General features: G+C 37.1%; 1 protein-coding gene across 1 annotated transcript in view; it reads left to right on the top strand.

Moving 5' to 3' along the window:
• Positions 1–311: 311 nt before the first annotated feature.
• LOC108705403 (anthrax toxin receptor 1) overlaps positions 312–17,463 on the top strand; it is a 92,160-nt gene continuing 75,008 nt past the window's right edge. Inside the window, exons 1-6 of the mRNA XM_041569121.1 lie at positions 312–481; positions 8,721–8,792; positions 9,618–9,689; positions 12,437–12,518; positions 13,070–13,103; positions 14,557–14,636. Coding sequence (XP_041425055.1) covers positions 363–481; positions 8,721–8,792; positions 9,618–9,689; positions 12,437–12,518; positions 13,070–13,103; positions 14,557–14,636 — 459 coding nt within the window. The 5' untranslated portion in view covers positions 312–362. The remainder of the gene's footprint in view (positions 482–8,720; positions 8,793–9,617; positions 9,690–12,436; positions 12,519–13,069; positions 13,104–14,556; positions 14,637–17,463) is intronic.

The following is a 17,463-nucleotide window of genomic DNA, read 5'->3' as shown; positions in this document are numbered from 1 at the left end:
GTATACTGCTTTAGTACATAGATAACATACTGTTTGGCACAGTTCTTTTTGATTTAAAACTCAGTCACAGCAAAGTTAGAACAGAAAAACTTTAGTTGCTCATTAAACAAGTTAGTTCTTTATCATATAAAATACCTGCTGTCTGTTTTATAGGTCTTTGGTAGCAAAAGGGTTAACCTCCTCTCCTCCTGCTCTCCAAAACCCCCCTCCTGAGGTTTGGGTAGACTGTGCATTCCTCTCCTCCTCCCTCACATCCCCTTCCCACTCCATCCCTTTCTCCCCCCACCTCTGGCTCTTTCTCCTCCTCCCTCTTTCTTTCTCTCACAGTAAGCTGAGGAGGAGACACAAGGAGACAGTGGGCCATGAAGGGAATTAGCCTTCTAGCCCTGGTGGCTATCCTGCCCTTGCTGTGCCAGACTCAAGAGACTGAAGAGCAGAGGTCCTGCCATGGGGCATTTGATCTGTACTTCATCCTGGACAAGTGAGTTCCTGAAAAAGACTGTGTGATGCAACAAGGGAATATAGAAAGTAGAGCAATTATGTGAGAACAGAGTATGAACTAGCATAGGGAAAACTGAAAACACTATGCAAAACTTTGAAAAGTTTACAATGCTAGTGAATTACGGAACAGAGCTCTACAATACGTAAAAACACTAGCATACCAACTGTTATAATGAGAACAAGATGAGGTATAATGTAACAGTGCATTAAAAGATAGAAAACCAGGAAAGTCTTAGCATAGACAGACTAAGAAATCAATGTAAGACAGCTTCTAAAATTTTTTTTTGAGAAATTTTTCTGAGAAACAGGAACTGTACATTAATGCTCATTTCTAAAAGAAGGTAGAGTCTAGAAAAGACAGCAACATAAGGAATAAAGATAAGAGACACTAGATGCAGGTTAATCAAGGACTGTAACAGAATTTTAAACAAAAAGGGGTCCTAAGCTATTGAAATGGTCAGGAGCCCCAAAATCCCTCTGGGTTGTCTCTAGGCTCATTACTTGCTACAGCTCATTACTTGATATGCTTCTGTTTTGTCTTCATCTGCTTTATCATATTTAAATATTATAAAACAATGCCGGCCAATGTGTAGGTTTTACATTTTAAATAATGAAGTTGATATTTAATTGTCTGTTTTCTGTAATAGAAAGTAACTGTTAAGTTGTGATATCATTTGTCCACCAGAGAGAGTTCACACTGGCAAACATAAAACTTTCTTTGTTGGATTCCTTTACTGGTGACATGATGCTGCATCAGCGCCTGTGTGGTGTGTGTGAGTGTTTGCACACAATTGCAAAAATCTCCAGCCACTAACACACAAACAGGAAGGCTGCAAGTTCCACCAAAACACATTCAGCCATTTCACACAGTGTTGCAGACAAATGTTTTTGTGCTCCGATGTCACTATGCTTTAGACAGTGTTCATCAGCTCTGAGAGGGCTAATTACTGGTCTAGGTTAGGTTTGCCACCTTTTCTAAAAAAATAACCCTATTCTAGGTCTGTGTATGTATATATATATATATATATATATATATATATATATATATATATATATATATATATATATATATATAAATCTGCCAAATGAGAATCTTTAGTCAAATATGATGTTCATCAAATTAAGGGCAGTAATTTGTGGTCCTTCTAATTTGCTGTGCTTGCATGTCTACTTCCATAACAACTAGTTTGTGTCTGTGTGGTTTCACAGTGCAATAGGTTCTATGAGGTTTAACAAGGAACAGGAAAAAGTTCTGTAAATCTGTGTCTTCATCCTGCCTGGTATACGTTGGGTTAAAGCACAATTCCTGGATAATTTTATCCAAATATTATAAATGAAAAGATATAATTTATGGATAAAAGTTGTGCTATTCCCAGTGTTGACAGACTTATTCCACAGCCAGGAAATATGCCTTTATCTGTGGATTTGTTTACATCCTGATATTGAATCTGATTCCCTTTTCCTGAATTCTATAGAATACCACTGCCTTTGTCATGCACGGAAATCATTTCATAACTGCATTTTTTTGTGTATGCATATAACTCGAAAGCAGTGAGATCATAATTGTTTGAATGTTTAGCAAATGCTTTATACTGATGCTATAAGAACTAAATATAATATACAAGAATCATGAATATCCTGTAACTTGTACCCTTACAAATTATGATGTCTTAACTTATTAACAGTACTTCATGATGTCCCTTGTGTCACGTTATTAATTAAAAATTGTGTTATAACAATTATTGTAAAATGTGAACATAGATGACATTTCTGAGTTCCATGTCTTTTAAAAAGCACATGATTTCATGCCTGTATATGGTCTTTGAACTCCTTGTTGACTTTTAATACCCTTATATATTTTCAACATAAGTATATCATTATTATTATTATTATTATTATTATTATTATTATTATTATTATTATCATTTATTTATATATGACATGACATTGTTTACAGCATTTTACAGAAAATACACATCATTATTATTTATAATATATAGACCTATAAATGTGCCACTGCTCAAATGGAGCCTAGTTATAATGGTCAGGATATTACTGGGAAGCAACCATTGGCAGGTCACAAAACCTAATGCTCCATAATTTTTAAAGGTTAGTGAGTCAGAAAACATGGTATTGTAGTGATGGGAGAATCTGACCAGTTCAGTTTGTTGTCAGTTTGTTGAAAATTTGAGAAACAGCAAATAAATCAACAAATGCATTTTTCAAACTGTAGAAAGACATACATGTAATTGACCATTTTAAAATTCATCAGAATGTATATTTTCTAAAAATATAAGGTTTGTGGGGGGCTTTGTACTGTCAGGGGGTCTTGTGGCACACAATAAGCAGTCAGGGGGCTTTGTTCATAAGCATTCATATTTATTGTGTTTTATCTTGGTACCTAATGAAATGTGGGATATTAGATGCTGCAAAATGGAAGCTTTGAGGTGATTTCCAGAAATGTCACCAAAAATGCCAAATTTAGGAAAGCTTTGCGGCTTGGTGTTTTGGAGTAGAAAGATGTGTACCCAATTTAGATTCAGGGAATGTGTACTTTTCTGGGGTGAACATATTTTTTGTATATTTGCCCCTCATAAAATGCTGTAAATGTGTTGATTTTGCAGTTTCTGGAATTGCAGAACTGCATACCTCCAAACATTTTGGAAATAAAAAGAGGGACAAAAAAGTTGCTGCGCGCAGTGCGGCAATTTTTTTTTTTGCCACAATATTTTTGTGGCCACACCCCCTAATTACCATGTTCAATTTACAAAATTTCGCAGGTTATGAACATTTGAGAATATTTCTGTGTTTTTTTAGTTATTACAGTTTTGCTAATGAAGGTGACTTGCACTTTAAGCTGTAAGTCTTACTTCTCCCAAGAGACCTGTTATCTTATATTGTTACATTCACTTATTTGCTTTTCTCAAAATTGTATCTTATATGCAGCTGTGGCTGTTCTGGGCTCTCTGTCAAAAGTCAATTAAGTTAGAAACATTGTTTCTTTTTCTGCCTGTTCAGTGCAGAGAAAATCGGGACTTTCCAGTACAAACGAGGGACTGCAGGTTGAGCTGTCAAAAGAGGGACTACCCCAATGGGACAGTGGGAGGGATGGAACTGATAACTCAAATGGGGTGTCTTCATTTTAGGTAAAAATATGCATATTGGATATCAAACTGATCAGCGGACCCCAAGCATTCATATTCAGGGTGTTTTATCTGGTTACCTAATGCTATGTGCAAGATAGACTGTAGACTGGAAGCTTTGAGGTCATTTTTCAAAAGTTTTACAGATTTTTACAAGTGATATATTTAGGAAAGAATTACAACATAGTGGAGTACAAAGACATATTAAACCATCATTCGTCAGAATCTGTTCTTTCCAATAATGTCTCATTTTCTAGGGTAAACCTACTGTTGAAATGTTTGGCCTTGACATCAGAAGTATGCCGCTTTATGGAGCAGTGCTTTGGAAATTTGTTAGTGTACTTAGAGTTTTTGACCTATACAAGTGAGAAATCTCAATAAAATTATATATTTTTGGTATTGGTGCGGTCAGGAGACATGGAAATTTCAAAATCTGCTGTGTTCTTGTGCATAAAATAAATTATGTTTCTGATATATGTGGTAATATTACGGGAAACATGATTTTTTAAACACTTTGGGGTAGATTTTCTAAAGGGCAAAGTGGTCGTCGCTAGCGAAAATTCACTTGAAATCCCATCCGCAGGCACATCGCCAATTTACTAACAGGCATAGAGGACAATTTGCTAGTGAGAGAGACAATCGCTAGCAGAGTTTTGTGCCCTATCGCCAGTCGAATTTTCACTCAGACGAATGATTGTTAATCCACAAATTCACTAAATTGTGATTTTTACAGAAAGTTACCTCTTTCACCAGAGTTTGAAAGAGTTGAATAATAATCGGCTATCTCAAGCATTGGCACCAACATCTCTTATAAAGACATCTATACGATATTTAGGTACCCGCCCTATTCAAATTGACCAATCGTAAGTGTACTGACGAAGTTTCACTAGGCAGAAACGAAAATTATCGAAAGTTCACTACGAAATACTCGTGCTGATGAATTAACACTATCGAAGCTTCGCCAGCGTTCGGCTGCTGAGTCCCAACTTTGGCATTTTAGTGAATTAGCGTTGTGGTTGCGAATTTGTGCCTGGCAAAGTCGTGCAGTGTATGGTGCAGCCTTCGCAGGTGAAAATGCGCCCTTTAGTGAATTTGCCCCTTAGATGCCTTGTTATGGAAGTAGAATTATACAATAATTATAGCATATTTTGAATGCTTAGTTTGTCCTCAAAAAATCGACTTATTGTTTTCCTGGGTAACTAAAAGACCCTGCTTCCCAGGGAAGGCCCTTAAAGTGAAAGAGTGCAAAAAATGTTCTAAAATGGTCTGGCAATAAAAGTACCAAATCTGTCAAATGAAAAGGTTAAAAAAAACTCAATACTATACTTTGAAATGTTCCTCAAGCCACCTTTTAACCAAACAATTCAGCATGTAAAAAGCTATTTCCCTATACCATGTGCACTATGGTAGGAGACAATAAAAATATGCCCATAATAGTCCCTACAGACCCCAACTTTGTCCGGGGGGAGGGGGGTATGTGTTTAGTGATGGAACCCATAAATCTCTCCCTGTTCCTGTGTCCCAATAGAAGCAAAATATGTAAGTAAACCCAGAAGTCACTATACTGGTCATAAAAAAGCAATATTTTATTGCTTAGTAAATACATGATAATAATAATTGTAACACATTTACTTTTTACAGATGCATAAGTGCTAGAGTCTGACCCTTTCCAGCTCACTTTCTCATTGTGTCATTTCATGGTCCACACACACCCTTCTTCCTCCTTATTCTATTTAATCTTCTGCTCTTTTTAACAAGCTTTTCTCAATTGTTATTATTATTACTATTAATTATTATTATTATTATTAACATGTATTTTTAGAGCATCAACATATTTCACAGCACTGTAAAATAAAATCACTTTTTAGCACTGGGTGTTGTGTAGCACAGAAGCCTAGTATTGCCCTATTTCTGGTATGACCATAGTGTGGATGAAAGAGGCATCACAGAAGGAGTTCAAATAGGATTCCCTTGTTCCCCAGCTAACAGCACTGATAGCACCCAACACTGTAACAGATTGCTGAGGTACCCTGTAATATGCTTCTGCCTATGGCTATAAAGAGCACCACCATTTATTTGAGACAATTAGCACAGGTACAATCCCAGGTCCACAATAATTTACAAAAATATCAATATAGTCAAAAATAGAAAAGTAATGTATTATTGGGCACACTAATACCGGAAATGTATCTAACCCAAATAAGTCCCTTTATTTAGTAATGCTGTGCATCTTCAGCTACTACTACAGAACCCCTTGGAGGGGTAGCCCCACAGTTTGGGAACCCCTTTCCTATGGACATTGGTGCTGCTGAATGCTTGGCAAGTTTAACAAGACTTGTTTCCCTATTTATTATTTTCAAATTTAGTACATTACCATACATTATCCATCCATCTTTCAGAGCCACCTCTCATAATATTGTAGTAATAATAAACCAAAACCTGCTCATTAGTTAAAGTTATGGAATTACATACCCTGAAAACCACAAGCTTAGAAAAGATTTGCAATTGTGAACTTTTGAGTACAATGTCATATGTAGCCATATTGAATTATTCATAATCTTGATTTTCAGATGTAATTGACTCTGAGAATAATGTCATATTTTGACCACTAACACAAGAGCTTGCTTCCAGTGGCTAAAAATAAAATGAAAATATCTTCAATGTACAATCTACATTTTATGGTCTATAGGAGCTACACAATGTGAGTGAGTATAAATGTGTGGTATCAGTTTGCTCAGGAGTGTTGTGAAATGCATATTAAGAACATTTTAGGGTGAGTGAGGGGATGCTACTCTTGTCCCTCTTGCCCCTACCTGTCCCCTAACTGGTGCATCATTCAGATGCTCAAATTGCAGAATGGCAGTAGATGCAGGTCTTAATGGGGCCCTATGCCAGATGGTAAGGACAATTCTGGCCTCTGTCTGCTGATGTTACAGTCCACGCTCAGATTTTTATATCCTGTGTGAGGTGCAGAGTGCAGCCAGACCCAGCGAATGCTCATGCTCTCTGTTTTGCACACTCCTAAAATTGTTTTATGTGCCAATGCCCTTACTGGACTGCTCTTTGGACAGCACCTAACTGGGTGCAAGGGATACTAGACCCAAAGTTGCTTTTTTTCACATCTTGGCATGTTTCTTGTGATATCACCTAAAAAACATGTTTTACACAATTAAATAATCTTTTAAACTATGTTTTTTGGTGTTAGGAGGAGTGGAACTTTTTTCTGTCCTAAGCAAGATGTCCATAGACAGCCATTATACAAAATGTTTTGGCACACAAATAAACCTATTGCTTTTCACACAGTGTGTTATTCATCAAATGGTGTAATTTTATTACAAAACATCTTCATCTGGGAGAAGGCACACTGATGCAAGGGCATACGTGACATTTTGACCACTGTACCCCCATAAACACCCTTCTGTCCTACATTTAAGTTATTCAAGTAAAAAGAGGTTCAATCTTGACATTTATGTATGTTCTTAAAAACAGACTTGATTTCCTTCTGTTTATCCTTATTTTTCAACTCTCTTACATTCTTATCCAGGAACATGTTTGCTGCATTTTAAAATATAATTCCTGGCTTTGCTAAAGCCACAAAACTTTGTTAACGTTGCCAAAAAAAGTGCAAATCCCTGTAACTTTTTGTCAGAACGATAATCAGAGTATAAGGCTTTGGCAATGTAAAAGCTGCTGTGAAAACATCAGAACATATTGGGGATACTATAGTCAGCCCTCAAAGATAGATAAACTGTTTAAAAACACTGAATTTGCCAGGCTTTTTTTTCTTATTTTTCAAGGAAAACAATAATCCAACATAATAAGTAAAAGTTGTGTCTGTATTGACATACATACTCACAGCCATATAAACCATTAACATTTTTTGAAGTAATAAATTTGAGATATGCGAGATATACCATTTGTAATTAACAGTAATTTTGAGTACTAGCCCAGAATTCACTCAGATACACTTTAATATGCAAGTGTATTATGAATTTGGAGAGACAGGTAAAATAAAAACAAGAGTGATAATAGGCCTAAAGGGCCATGAAATAGCAATGTCGATTTTGGGTGTTGCCATTTCTGGTGCTACATCCAAGCTTTAAGCACAAGTTCTCTAACTGATTCAAGCAGCTCTGGGACCCTGAAGCAAATATAGATGGTGGTGCCGGTAGCTCCAGGGTTCCCCAGCATCTATAGGTGCACTGTTCGCTGTACCCTGCCTCTTTCAGGAAACAGATTGCCAGTCCGAGCCCACTTAATAGTCACTTTCTATGGCATCCTAAAGCAGCCCCTCTGGCATTTGCCAGAACCCACAGATTGCCAGTCCGGGCCTGGGTGGTGGTAGCTCCAGGGTTCCCCAGCATCTATAGGTGCACTGTTCGCTGTACCCTGCCTCTTTCAGGAAACACTTGAAACTTCCCTTTGGATGATGATTTGTAAACATTTAGCGAAAAGTATCATGAGCTGTACAGACCTGTGTCTGATCATCTGGATATCCAAAAAATGTTGACGCATTTCAGTTACAATGTACATATCATCAAAATAAGTCAGCATAGAGCTATGTATAGAAAGAGCGAGAACCGCTCCGACTCCCCGCAGATGATTAAGGGCAGCTGAGCCCGAAACGCGTCAAGCTAAGACACAGCGTGTATTTTTTAAACATGGTTAAATAAAGATTTTCGATTTTAATTAACCTCCTGGTGTGCGGAATCGCTCTCTTCCATTTATCTCTAGAGCTATGTATATACCTGTCTGCCTATGGTACGTTACATTTTTGCGTAGTTAATTCAGGTTGAAAAGAAGGAAACTGTCCTTCAATCTTTCCCTCTGTCTCCCAGTGCCTCTGAAATATGGCCATTAGTATGGTGTATGGTGTATAATCAGGTTTACAAATCACTGCTTTGCATGATGTATAAAAAAATAACTAAAATAATAAGAATTTTCTTAGTGCCAATCATGTCTTAGCCCAGTAGTGTTAAGACATTGTATAATAGCAACAGAATAATAGCCACATTAAATAGTTCCCCTCTGAATCATTTAACTCTTTACAATATTCTCTTGTCTTTCACTCTGTAGGTCTGGCAGTGTTAAAAACCACTGGATTGAAATATATTCGTTTGTAGAGAGCCTTGCTGAAAAATTCATAAGGTCAGTATTCACTACGAAATAAGATTCTTTTTATACAACCAATAAAAATCCCACAAATATGTTTTTCTTCTGTGCAGAAACGAAATATTCTGAATTTAGTTCAAAGTATGTTTTGTAAATAATCTGAATATTTGCAATGTTCTTCACAATTTACAATAAGGTTACTCTTATTGAGGAGGGAAAAAATGGTTCTAGTTTTTCCCATAGATTTCAATAGAGCTTTCATGTGATAAAGAGTGAAATACATTTTTCTCATTGAATTGCATTTGGTTCTATGGGAAAATCTGGAACTGCATTAGGAGCTAAGCTTTTCTCTTAAAAAATGTAATCTGGCCCAAAGGGTTTTGTTCTAACAAACATGGCAATTCAATAGTATATTTCTGGAGTCACACTGATTTCAGCTCCTTCCACAGTCATTTATAGTAGCATATCTGTCACCAGCTGTCAGTTATTAAAAATGCACAGAATTATCATCTGAAGTTCTTCATTATCTGTAGGAAGCAATGGAGTAGGAAGCACGGTGGGGTGGGGGCAGAAGCATTATGTGACGGGGGCCAAGATGCAACCTGATGTTTCCTTGTGAGAAATAAAATTGCCCCCTATTAATTTACTTATATGCAAGCTGGTTACCAAATACAGCAGTCTACTTTTCCTTAAGTTAACAGTTTTAACATTTTACCTCTGCTTTTTCTGGTTTACAAGACCATTACAAAAGTTTTTTAAAAATATATTAGCCACAATGACACTTTTGGAAGCGTTAACCAAAATGTACTTTATTTGTCTTTCTATTTAATTTCTTCTCATATTCCTGGATTTTTGGAATAGTCCTATGCTGAGAATGTCTTTCATTGTCTTCTCTTCTCGAGCAACAACCATTCTGAAGCTGACAGAGGACAGGTATTTATATTAGTATATTTGTTGTGCAATAAACTATCTTCTATATAGTCCCTACAACAATACAATGATCAACATAACAATATTCAATTGGATTCACAAAGAATTTCTAAAGTATATTAAAGGAATAGTCCAACATATATGAAAAAAGAAAAAAGATAACATAACCTGGCCTAAATTATCCGGACACAAGCATGTCCAATATTTCTTATAACTAACGGTATTAATAGTAAGTTGGTCTTCCTTTTACTGCCATACCGCCTGTACTCTTTTGGGAAAAGCTTTTCAGTAGATCATGGAACATTGTTAGGAGGCATATGCTTCCATTCAGCCAAAAGAGCATCGGGATGATGTTCCAATTCATGTTATGCTTTTAGAATGAATACTTAAGCAACAGATAATTGATATCATAACAAGTGAAGTTAGAGATTGCAACTGTCCTCTAGATTGAAATTCCACCACTTTACATTCATGTCTATGGGATTTTTAAAAGAGTATTTATCAATGGGTGAAAGTGAAAGTTCATCCTTTGATAAATACGCCTTTCAAAATCCCATAGAAATGAATGGAGAGTGGCGGAATTTCACTCTAGAGGACCGTGGCGATCTCTAACTTCCCTTTTTGATACTAGAAAAGTTCATTTTTATTTAAAATAGTTGATTTAAATGAAGCAATATTTTACATATGGGATGTTTTATGCAAAAGAGACCTGCAATGTTCAGGTTTCGCTTCCCTTTAAGGTCAGGGCTCTGTGCAGGTTAATCAAGTTAACTCAGGGTCTGGGTCATTTTTCTGCTGCAAGATGGTCTTCTCCAAGATGTTGCCACAAAGTAGAAAGCATAGAATGTTAAAAAGGTTATTTTATACTTTGAGGTTTGCTTTCACTGGGACAATGACCCAAACCTTGAAAACCGCCCCAGACTGTTATTCCTACTTCATCAAACTTGACAATTGGCATAACAGATTCAGGCAGGTAGCATTTTCGTGGCATCCAGCAAACCCATTATACTGCCAGCTGGAGGATTAGGATTCATCATTAGAGATAATGTATTCCACTGCTCCAGTGTACCTCAATTCCAGTTTGTTATATTTCTGATGGATAGTTCTTGTACTGTGTTGATGCTTCTGGACATAGTTTGTAATTTAGCCGTGAAGGTTTCAACAGAGAAGGTCCAAATTTATAAACCACAGGCTTTAGCACCTGATAGTTTGTATAGTCACCAATATTAACTAAACTGTTATTGCTCCTCGGCCTTTCCACTTTACAATCACTCCAACTACTACTGACCAGGGAGGATCTAGTGCAAGTCACTGCATTCTTCAATGTGACAACATTGCCAGTATGTGTTGCTGGTGATTATATGGCAGTTTACTTACTCACCTGGATTAGCAATAGGTGTTGCTAAAATAGCTGACTCCACTAATTATAAATGCCATTATTGTGTATCACTGCATAATCCCCATTTTTTGCACACTAAATTACCCTGGTCCAACTGGACACCTTTAATTTACAGCTCTTCTGAACTACTACAGTTTTTTCCTGTAAGTGAGCAATGAAAATTAGTTTCAGCCGCAAAAACCAGCTGTCATCACATGCCTCTTTCAGTTGTATTTCTGAGATTATATTAACGGTGAAGCAATTCATAGACCTGTAATACAATTCACATTGTATTTGCTGAGAATGAATAATGGTTTTTGGGGGTCATACTCTTTAAAGTAGCACTATCTATTTCTGCATTGATATAGAAATGATGTCATTTGCTTACTTGTATTTTTTTCATATTATTACGATTAAGATTAAATACAAACTTAAAGGAGAACTAAACCCTAAAAATGAAAATGTCTAAAATACCATATTTTATATACTTAACTTATTGCAGTAGCCTAAAGTTTCAGCTTCTCAATAGCAGCAATGATCCAAGACTTTAAACTTGTCACAAGGGGTCACCATCTTGGAAAGATTAGAAGAACCTCAGGGATTAAATTGGGGGTACTAAAATTGTTGAAACATACAGTATGAAAGGGGGAGACTTACTGCAAAAGATACGGAAAGGAGAAGTAACTAGATAGACACACACTAATTGTGTTGGAACAACAGGGGGTAATTTGTAAACACTGGGCAAATTTGCACCTGACCTGAGCAGTAACCTATGTCAACCAGATGATTGCTTTCAGTGCTCAACCTGCAGCTGGCTGAAAAAAAGCTAATCACTGATTGGTTGCCATGGGTTACTGCCCAGGTGCAAATTTGCCCATTATTTATAAATGAGACCCTCTGAGTGTTATCAGTATGAAAATGTAAAAAGGCAAATAGTATGTAAAAATTGTTTGAAACATAGTGCATTAATTTAAAAAAGCATAATTCTGGATACAAGCATAGTCATGCTATGCATTATAGTAGTTTAGGCAGAATAATGCAAGAGATTTGCAATTTCCACAAGCTATTTATTTTACAAGTTAGTTTTATCTGCAACATGAATCAAGACTGTTCTCCTTTATTTTGCTCCTATAGCTATAGCCAGAAAACAATCAAAATAACATACCTCATATTATTATATACATAAAGCATATATATTCTAATTAAAAAAGGCATAGAATTCCTCAGAAATATTTTTGAAGATGCATAACCATAAAATGTAGTGTAATACTGAATAAACATTAGTGCTAATCTAAACAAGTTGACCTGGGAGCTTGGTTCAGCATTGTTTTCCCTGTTCTATATTTAAAATGTTTTGTTGCTTGTTCTACAGAGAAGCAATACGACGAGGCTTGCAGATTCTACACACAGAGGCTACTGGAGGGGATACATTTATGCATGAAGGATTTAAAAAGGTTTGCACTTAGTATATCTGGGTTGGGCTATAAGTTCAAAGTGCCAATGCCAAGACCTATGCTAGTGTAAATATTTGTGCACTAATTGATCCTATAGTTTTTTGCACTACAATGTGCAGAATCCTCATCTGCCTAACACCTAAAGGTTTTTTATCACACATCATCATCTCTGGTTTGAAAGCACTGTTTAAACTGCTTTAAAGAAAGATGGAAAACAGGAAACCATTGTAACAGAGGCCATGACACGCCTCTTGTCATTTCACAATACTCCCCAGCAATTGGACTTTGGAGAGCCTGAAACAACAATACACCTCACATAGCTAATTCTTCCCTGGGGTATGTACTATATATGCTTTTCCCATCCTTTGCGTGCAGACTTTGAGTTTAAATCTCAGTGTGCAGTGACAGGCGGATATGCAAATAAACTGATCAGAAGGATATGAGGCAGTATCATTCTTTCTCTTGATTTGGGTAGAATGTACCAAACATTGAGTTATATAAAATTATATAGTTCAGGAAATTCAATAACCTTTTATGTTTTTATGTTACAGGCAAATGAACAGATTTTTCATGAAACTCATGGCGGTATGTATTTATAATCTGCTAGATACTATTGCATCTTTTATGTTATGAGGGTGTGTAATCTCACAGGGTACATGATAAAGTCTTTGTCAGAAAGCTCATTACTAAGTACTGAAATCAATATCATAATAGGGAAATGCAGCAGAATGGCAGGTGGCTGGGTGTGCTTTTAAAGCTGAGGTCATGTGGGACATATATTAATGATGAAACTATAAATATTGTCCATGCCTCATACCAGCATTTCTCTTTAGAGACGAACAATGTGTAATGGGTACCTCAAACGAAGAACTCTGTATAACTCAGCAAACTTTAGCTTATGTATATTGTACAACACAGTTAAGCAGGACAGGTCAATAACTGGGTCTCCCTCTGTTGCAGTGCCAGCATATGTCCCACACTACAAAGAGTAAACTTTTTTCTACCTGAAGGATCTACAAATGTTATTAGTTTATAGCAAGTACAGACCTTCTCCAATTTGCGAGCTATTGTTGACCCACAGGGTGAGGCACAAGGTTTTTATTCCATCCCTGAAAATCCTAACTGCTGGAAAAACATTAAATGCGATAGTGATCATCTCAGGGCTGGCATCCAACATGGCAGCTAGTGGTTATTTCAGTTTTTTTTAACTACACCTTCCAACCCAGACTGTCTCATGCCTTTGCTTTTGGCTAAATGGTGTTCTACTCTGGGAAATGATGATGGCTAACCTGGACCTGGTTTTTCCTCCTGCCTGGCTTTGCTTTTGGCTAAATTGTGTTCTACTCTGGGAAATGATGATGGCTAACCTGGACCTGGTTTTTCCTCCTGCCTGGCTTTGCTTTTGGCTAAATTGTGTTCTACTCTGGGAAATGATGATGGCTCATCTGGACCTGGTTCTTCCTCCTGCCTTTTCTCAATAGCCTTTTCATGGAAAATCAGAGTCAGTGCCTAATTTTGCAACACTGCCCTCAGCTTTGTGCTACAGAAGCCATCTATAAGCAGATCCCTCAGTAGAATTCAATATTCTGTAGCTACAATAAAACTATACAGGTATGGGACCTGTTATCCAGAATGCTCGGGACCTGGGGTTTTCCGGATAACGGATCTTTCCGTAATTTGGGTCTTCATGCCTTAAGTCTACTAGAAATTCATTTAAACATTAAATAAACCCAATAGGCTGGTTTTGCTTCCAATAAGGATTAATTATATCTTAGTTGGGATCAAGTACAAGCTACTGTTTTATTATTACAGAGAAAAAGGAAATCATTTTTAAAAATTTGGATTATTTGGATATAATGGAGTCTATGGTAGACAGCCATTCCGTAATTTGGAGCTTTCTGGATATCGGGTTTCCGGATAAGCGATCCTATACCTGTACTATATATGTAACTACTGACAAAAAAGCTGACATAGTTGCTGCAATGACAAATGTTTGATGCGGTTAATGTTGATATTGATGCTATTCTTCCAATCTTAGGTGTCCGTACAGCCAGTGTTATTATTGCTCTAACAGATGGAGAGTTACAGCAAACACAGTTCTACTATGCAGAACAAGAAGTAAGTCATGTATACAAATATTAAGACCATAATTATAAACAGCTGAAAGAAGAAAACTGGACTAAATTCTAAATCAGTTCTGTAGGAGGCAAATCTCCTGTTTAGAAATCAAGATACTTCACTTGCATTCTGTGCCAGTACATGCAGCACTCTCACCTGATAGGTACGAAAAATAGGTTCTCATGTAGTCTCAGAAACATACATCAAGTTCAGAAAATTGTATTACTGCTGCACTTGAAGTCTGAATTTTATATAGCAAAAATGTCCATACCAGAAATGTCCAGAAACAACCCTAAATGTCAACTTTTCCCTTTTGCTGCTCCCTAAAATTTGAATATGTGTCTGCAGAAGTAATTATCCATTTAGAAGGTTGAGTGGTAATATTTGGTGGGGTGCATAGCACACACTGCACTGAAAACTTTAACTTGTTCCCACCCACCATGCAACATTAAAAAATCGAATCTGATGCCTATCTTCTTCATCATCATCATCATTATTTATATAGCATCAAGCTATATAGCATCAAGTTATGAAGCACTTTATAATAAATTATAATAAACAGGGGGTATTAACAAACAATGGTTACAGAGTAAAAAAATAGGATTAGAGGGCCCTTCTTTCTATGATTTGACGAAATGAATAGGAAGCCCAGACTTGATAGGTCTGAAATGCACTACTGCATACTAATACTGCAGAAATTGGCAGCATTGGGCTTACCTGTGAGTTTGATCCTTGGCATGGTTCAGTGTACAATTGGGTGTGGTCGAGGTGTAGTGGGGGTTGCCAAGATGCACCTAAAGTAGAAAACCACTGGGCTGGTGTCTCTGAACACATTTATAACAAAAAGTGACTTAGCAGAAAATAATCTTAAAGTAATTTTTACATGGTACTAGCAGCAGGTCATTTAAGACATTTAGAGGCCTGTTTATTAAGATTCAAATTTCTTTAGATTTAAATTTTTTCGACCATGACTAAACTCACATTTTAAATATGCGTGAATGGCTAACTATTTATTAAAAGACCCAAATATAAAAAGCACTAACCAGAGAAGAACACAAAGGAAATATTATGACAAAGGTAACAAACCGGACAGAATGTTGGCACGAGCTCTTAATGATAAAAAATGATTAGGCCTCATAAGAGCAGTAAAGTCGGATACGGGGGAAATAGTCAATAATTCTAAATCTATAGTGAATGTTTTCTTACAATTTTATGCGAAATTGTATGATGGGACAACCACAGCCCCTACACTTGATGATTCCTATATACAAAAATATCTAGCTGACTCCAACCTGCCACGCCTTCGAGAGGATCAGGGGGAGGATTTGGCAATGGATATCACCGATGCAGAAGTGGCATTAGCTATATCCCAGCATAAACCCTCCAAAGCCCCTGGCCCAGATGGCCTTTCATTGTTATATTATAGAAAATTCCAAACCATTCTTATGCCATCTCTTACTAGCCTATTTAATACGCTCCTTACTTCAGATGTGGAAATCACTAGGGATATGTCCAGAGCTAATATTGTTGTGATTCCGAAACCGAACCGAGACCCCAATCAATGTCAGAACTATAGACCTATCTCTTTGATTAACTTAGATCTTAAAATTTATGCTTAGATTTTGGCTAACAGACTCAATAGACACCTTCACACCATCATTCACCCAGATCAGACGGGTTTTATACGGGGCAGAGAGGCTACTGATAATATAAGACGGATCCTACAAATAGTCCATGCCGTCGAGAACGATAAACTCCAATCCATGCTTTTAACGCTAGACGCGGAGAAAGCATTTGACCGCATTGACTGGAGATATATGAGATACACATTATTGCAAATGGGATGTGGCTCTGTATTCACTTCGGCAGTGATGAAGCTATATCACGCTCCATCCGCCCGTGTGGCGATGGGTGGATATCATTCTTCCCCATTTCAGATCAAAAACGGTACCAGGCAGGGGTGCCCATTGTCACCCCTACTATTCGCAATGTGTATAGAACCCCTTGCCCACAGAATTCGCCTTAATCCAAATATATCAGGTATTACAATAGGTTCATATACATATAAAGTGGCGTTATTTGCTGACGATACAATTTTCTCTATAACCAGACCTCTGACTACATTGCCCAATCTATATAAAGAGCTCCATGACTTCGCCGAGGTGTCAGGGTTCAAAATTAACAACACTAAATCAGAAGCCCTCAATCTCACACTTGATAAACCTACTCAGAAACTCCTGGAACTGAACTTTGAATTTCATTGGGTTAAAAAAGGTCTTAAATATCTGGGGGTGACGGTTCCTCCCACGACCAGTCAAATTGCAGATATTAATTACACCCCACTGGTAGCTTCCTTACGCAAAGATCTCCGAAGGTGGCATAGATTGCCGATATCATGGATGGGTAGGATCAGCTCTGTTAAAATGAATCTACTTCCTAAGCTTTTGTACTTGTTTAGGGCGCTGCCCGTGCCTCCTCCCAAGAAAGACCTGGAGAAACTGCAACAGCAGATGTTCGATTTTATTTGGCAGTATAAACGACACAGGATAAATAAAAAAATTTGTTATCAATCCACCACACGAGGGGGACTAGCCTTTCCAAACTTAGAGAAATACAGGAAAGCAGCTATATTGGCTCAAATAACTAAGTGGCACTCAGACCCTAACGACTGCAGATGGGTAGAACTAGAAAACCAACTAACCGCTCCCAACGCAGCAGCAGATTTACTATGGCTAGAGCATAAATATCGACTTAGACACTGTATGAGGAATGTGTTTATTAAGTATTCAGTGACTGCATGGGATAAAGTTCACTCAATCCTGCCGTC

This window comes from Xenopus laevis, chromosome 7L, assembly GCF_017654675.1.
Source record: "Xenopus laevis strain J_2021 chromosome 7L, Xenopus_laevis_v10.1, whole genome shotgun sequence".
Lineage (NCBI taxonomy): Eukaryota > Metazoa > Chordata > Amphibia > Anura > Pipidae > Xenopus > Xenopus laevis.
The sequence above is the reverse complement of the archived record's forward strand: the minus strand, read 5'-3'. Positions and strand labels throughout refer to the sequence as shown.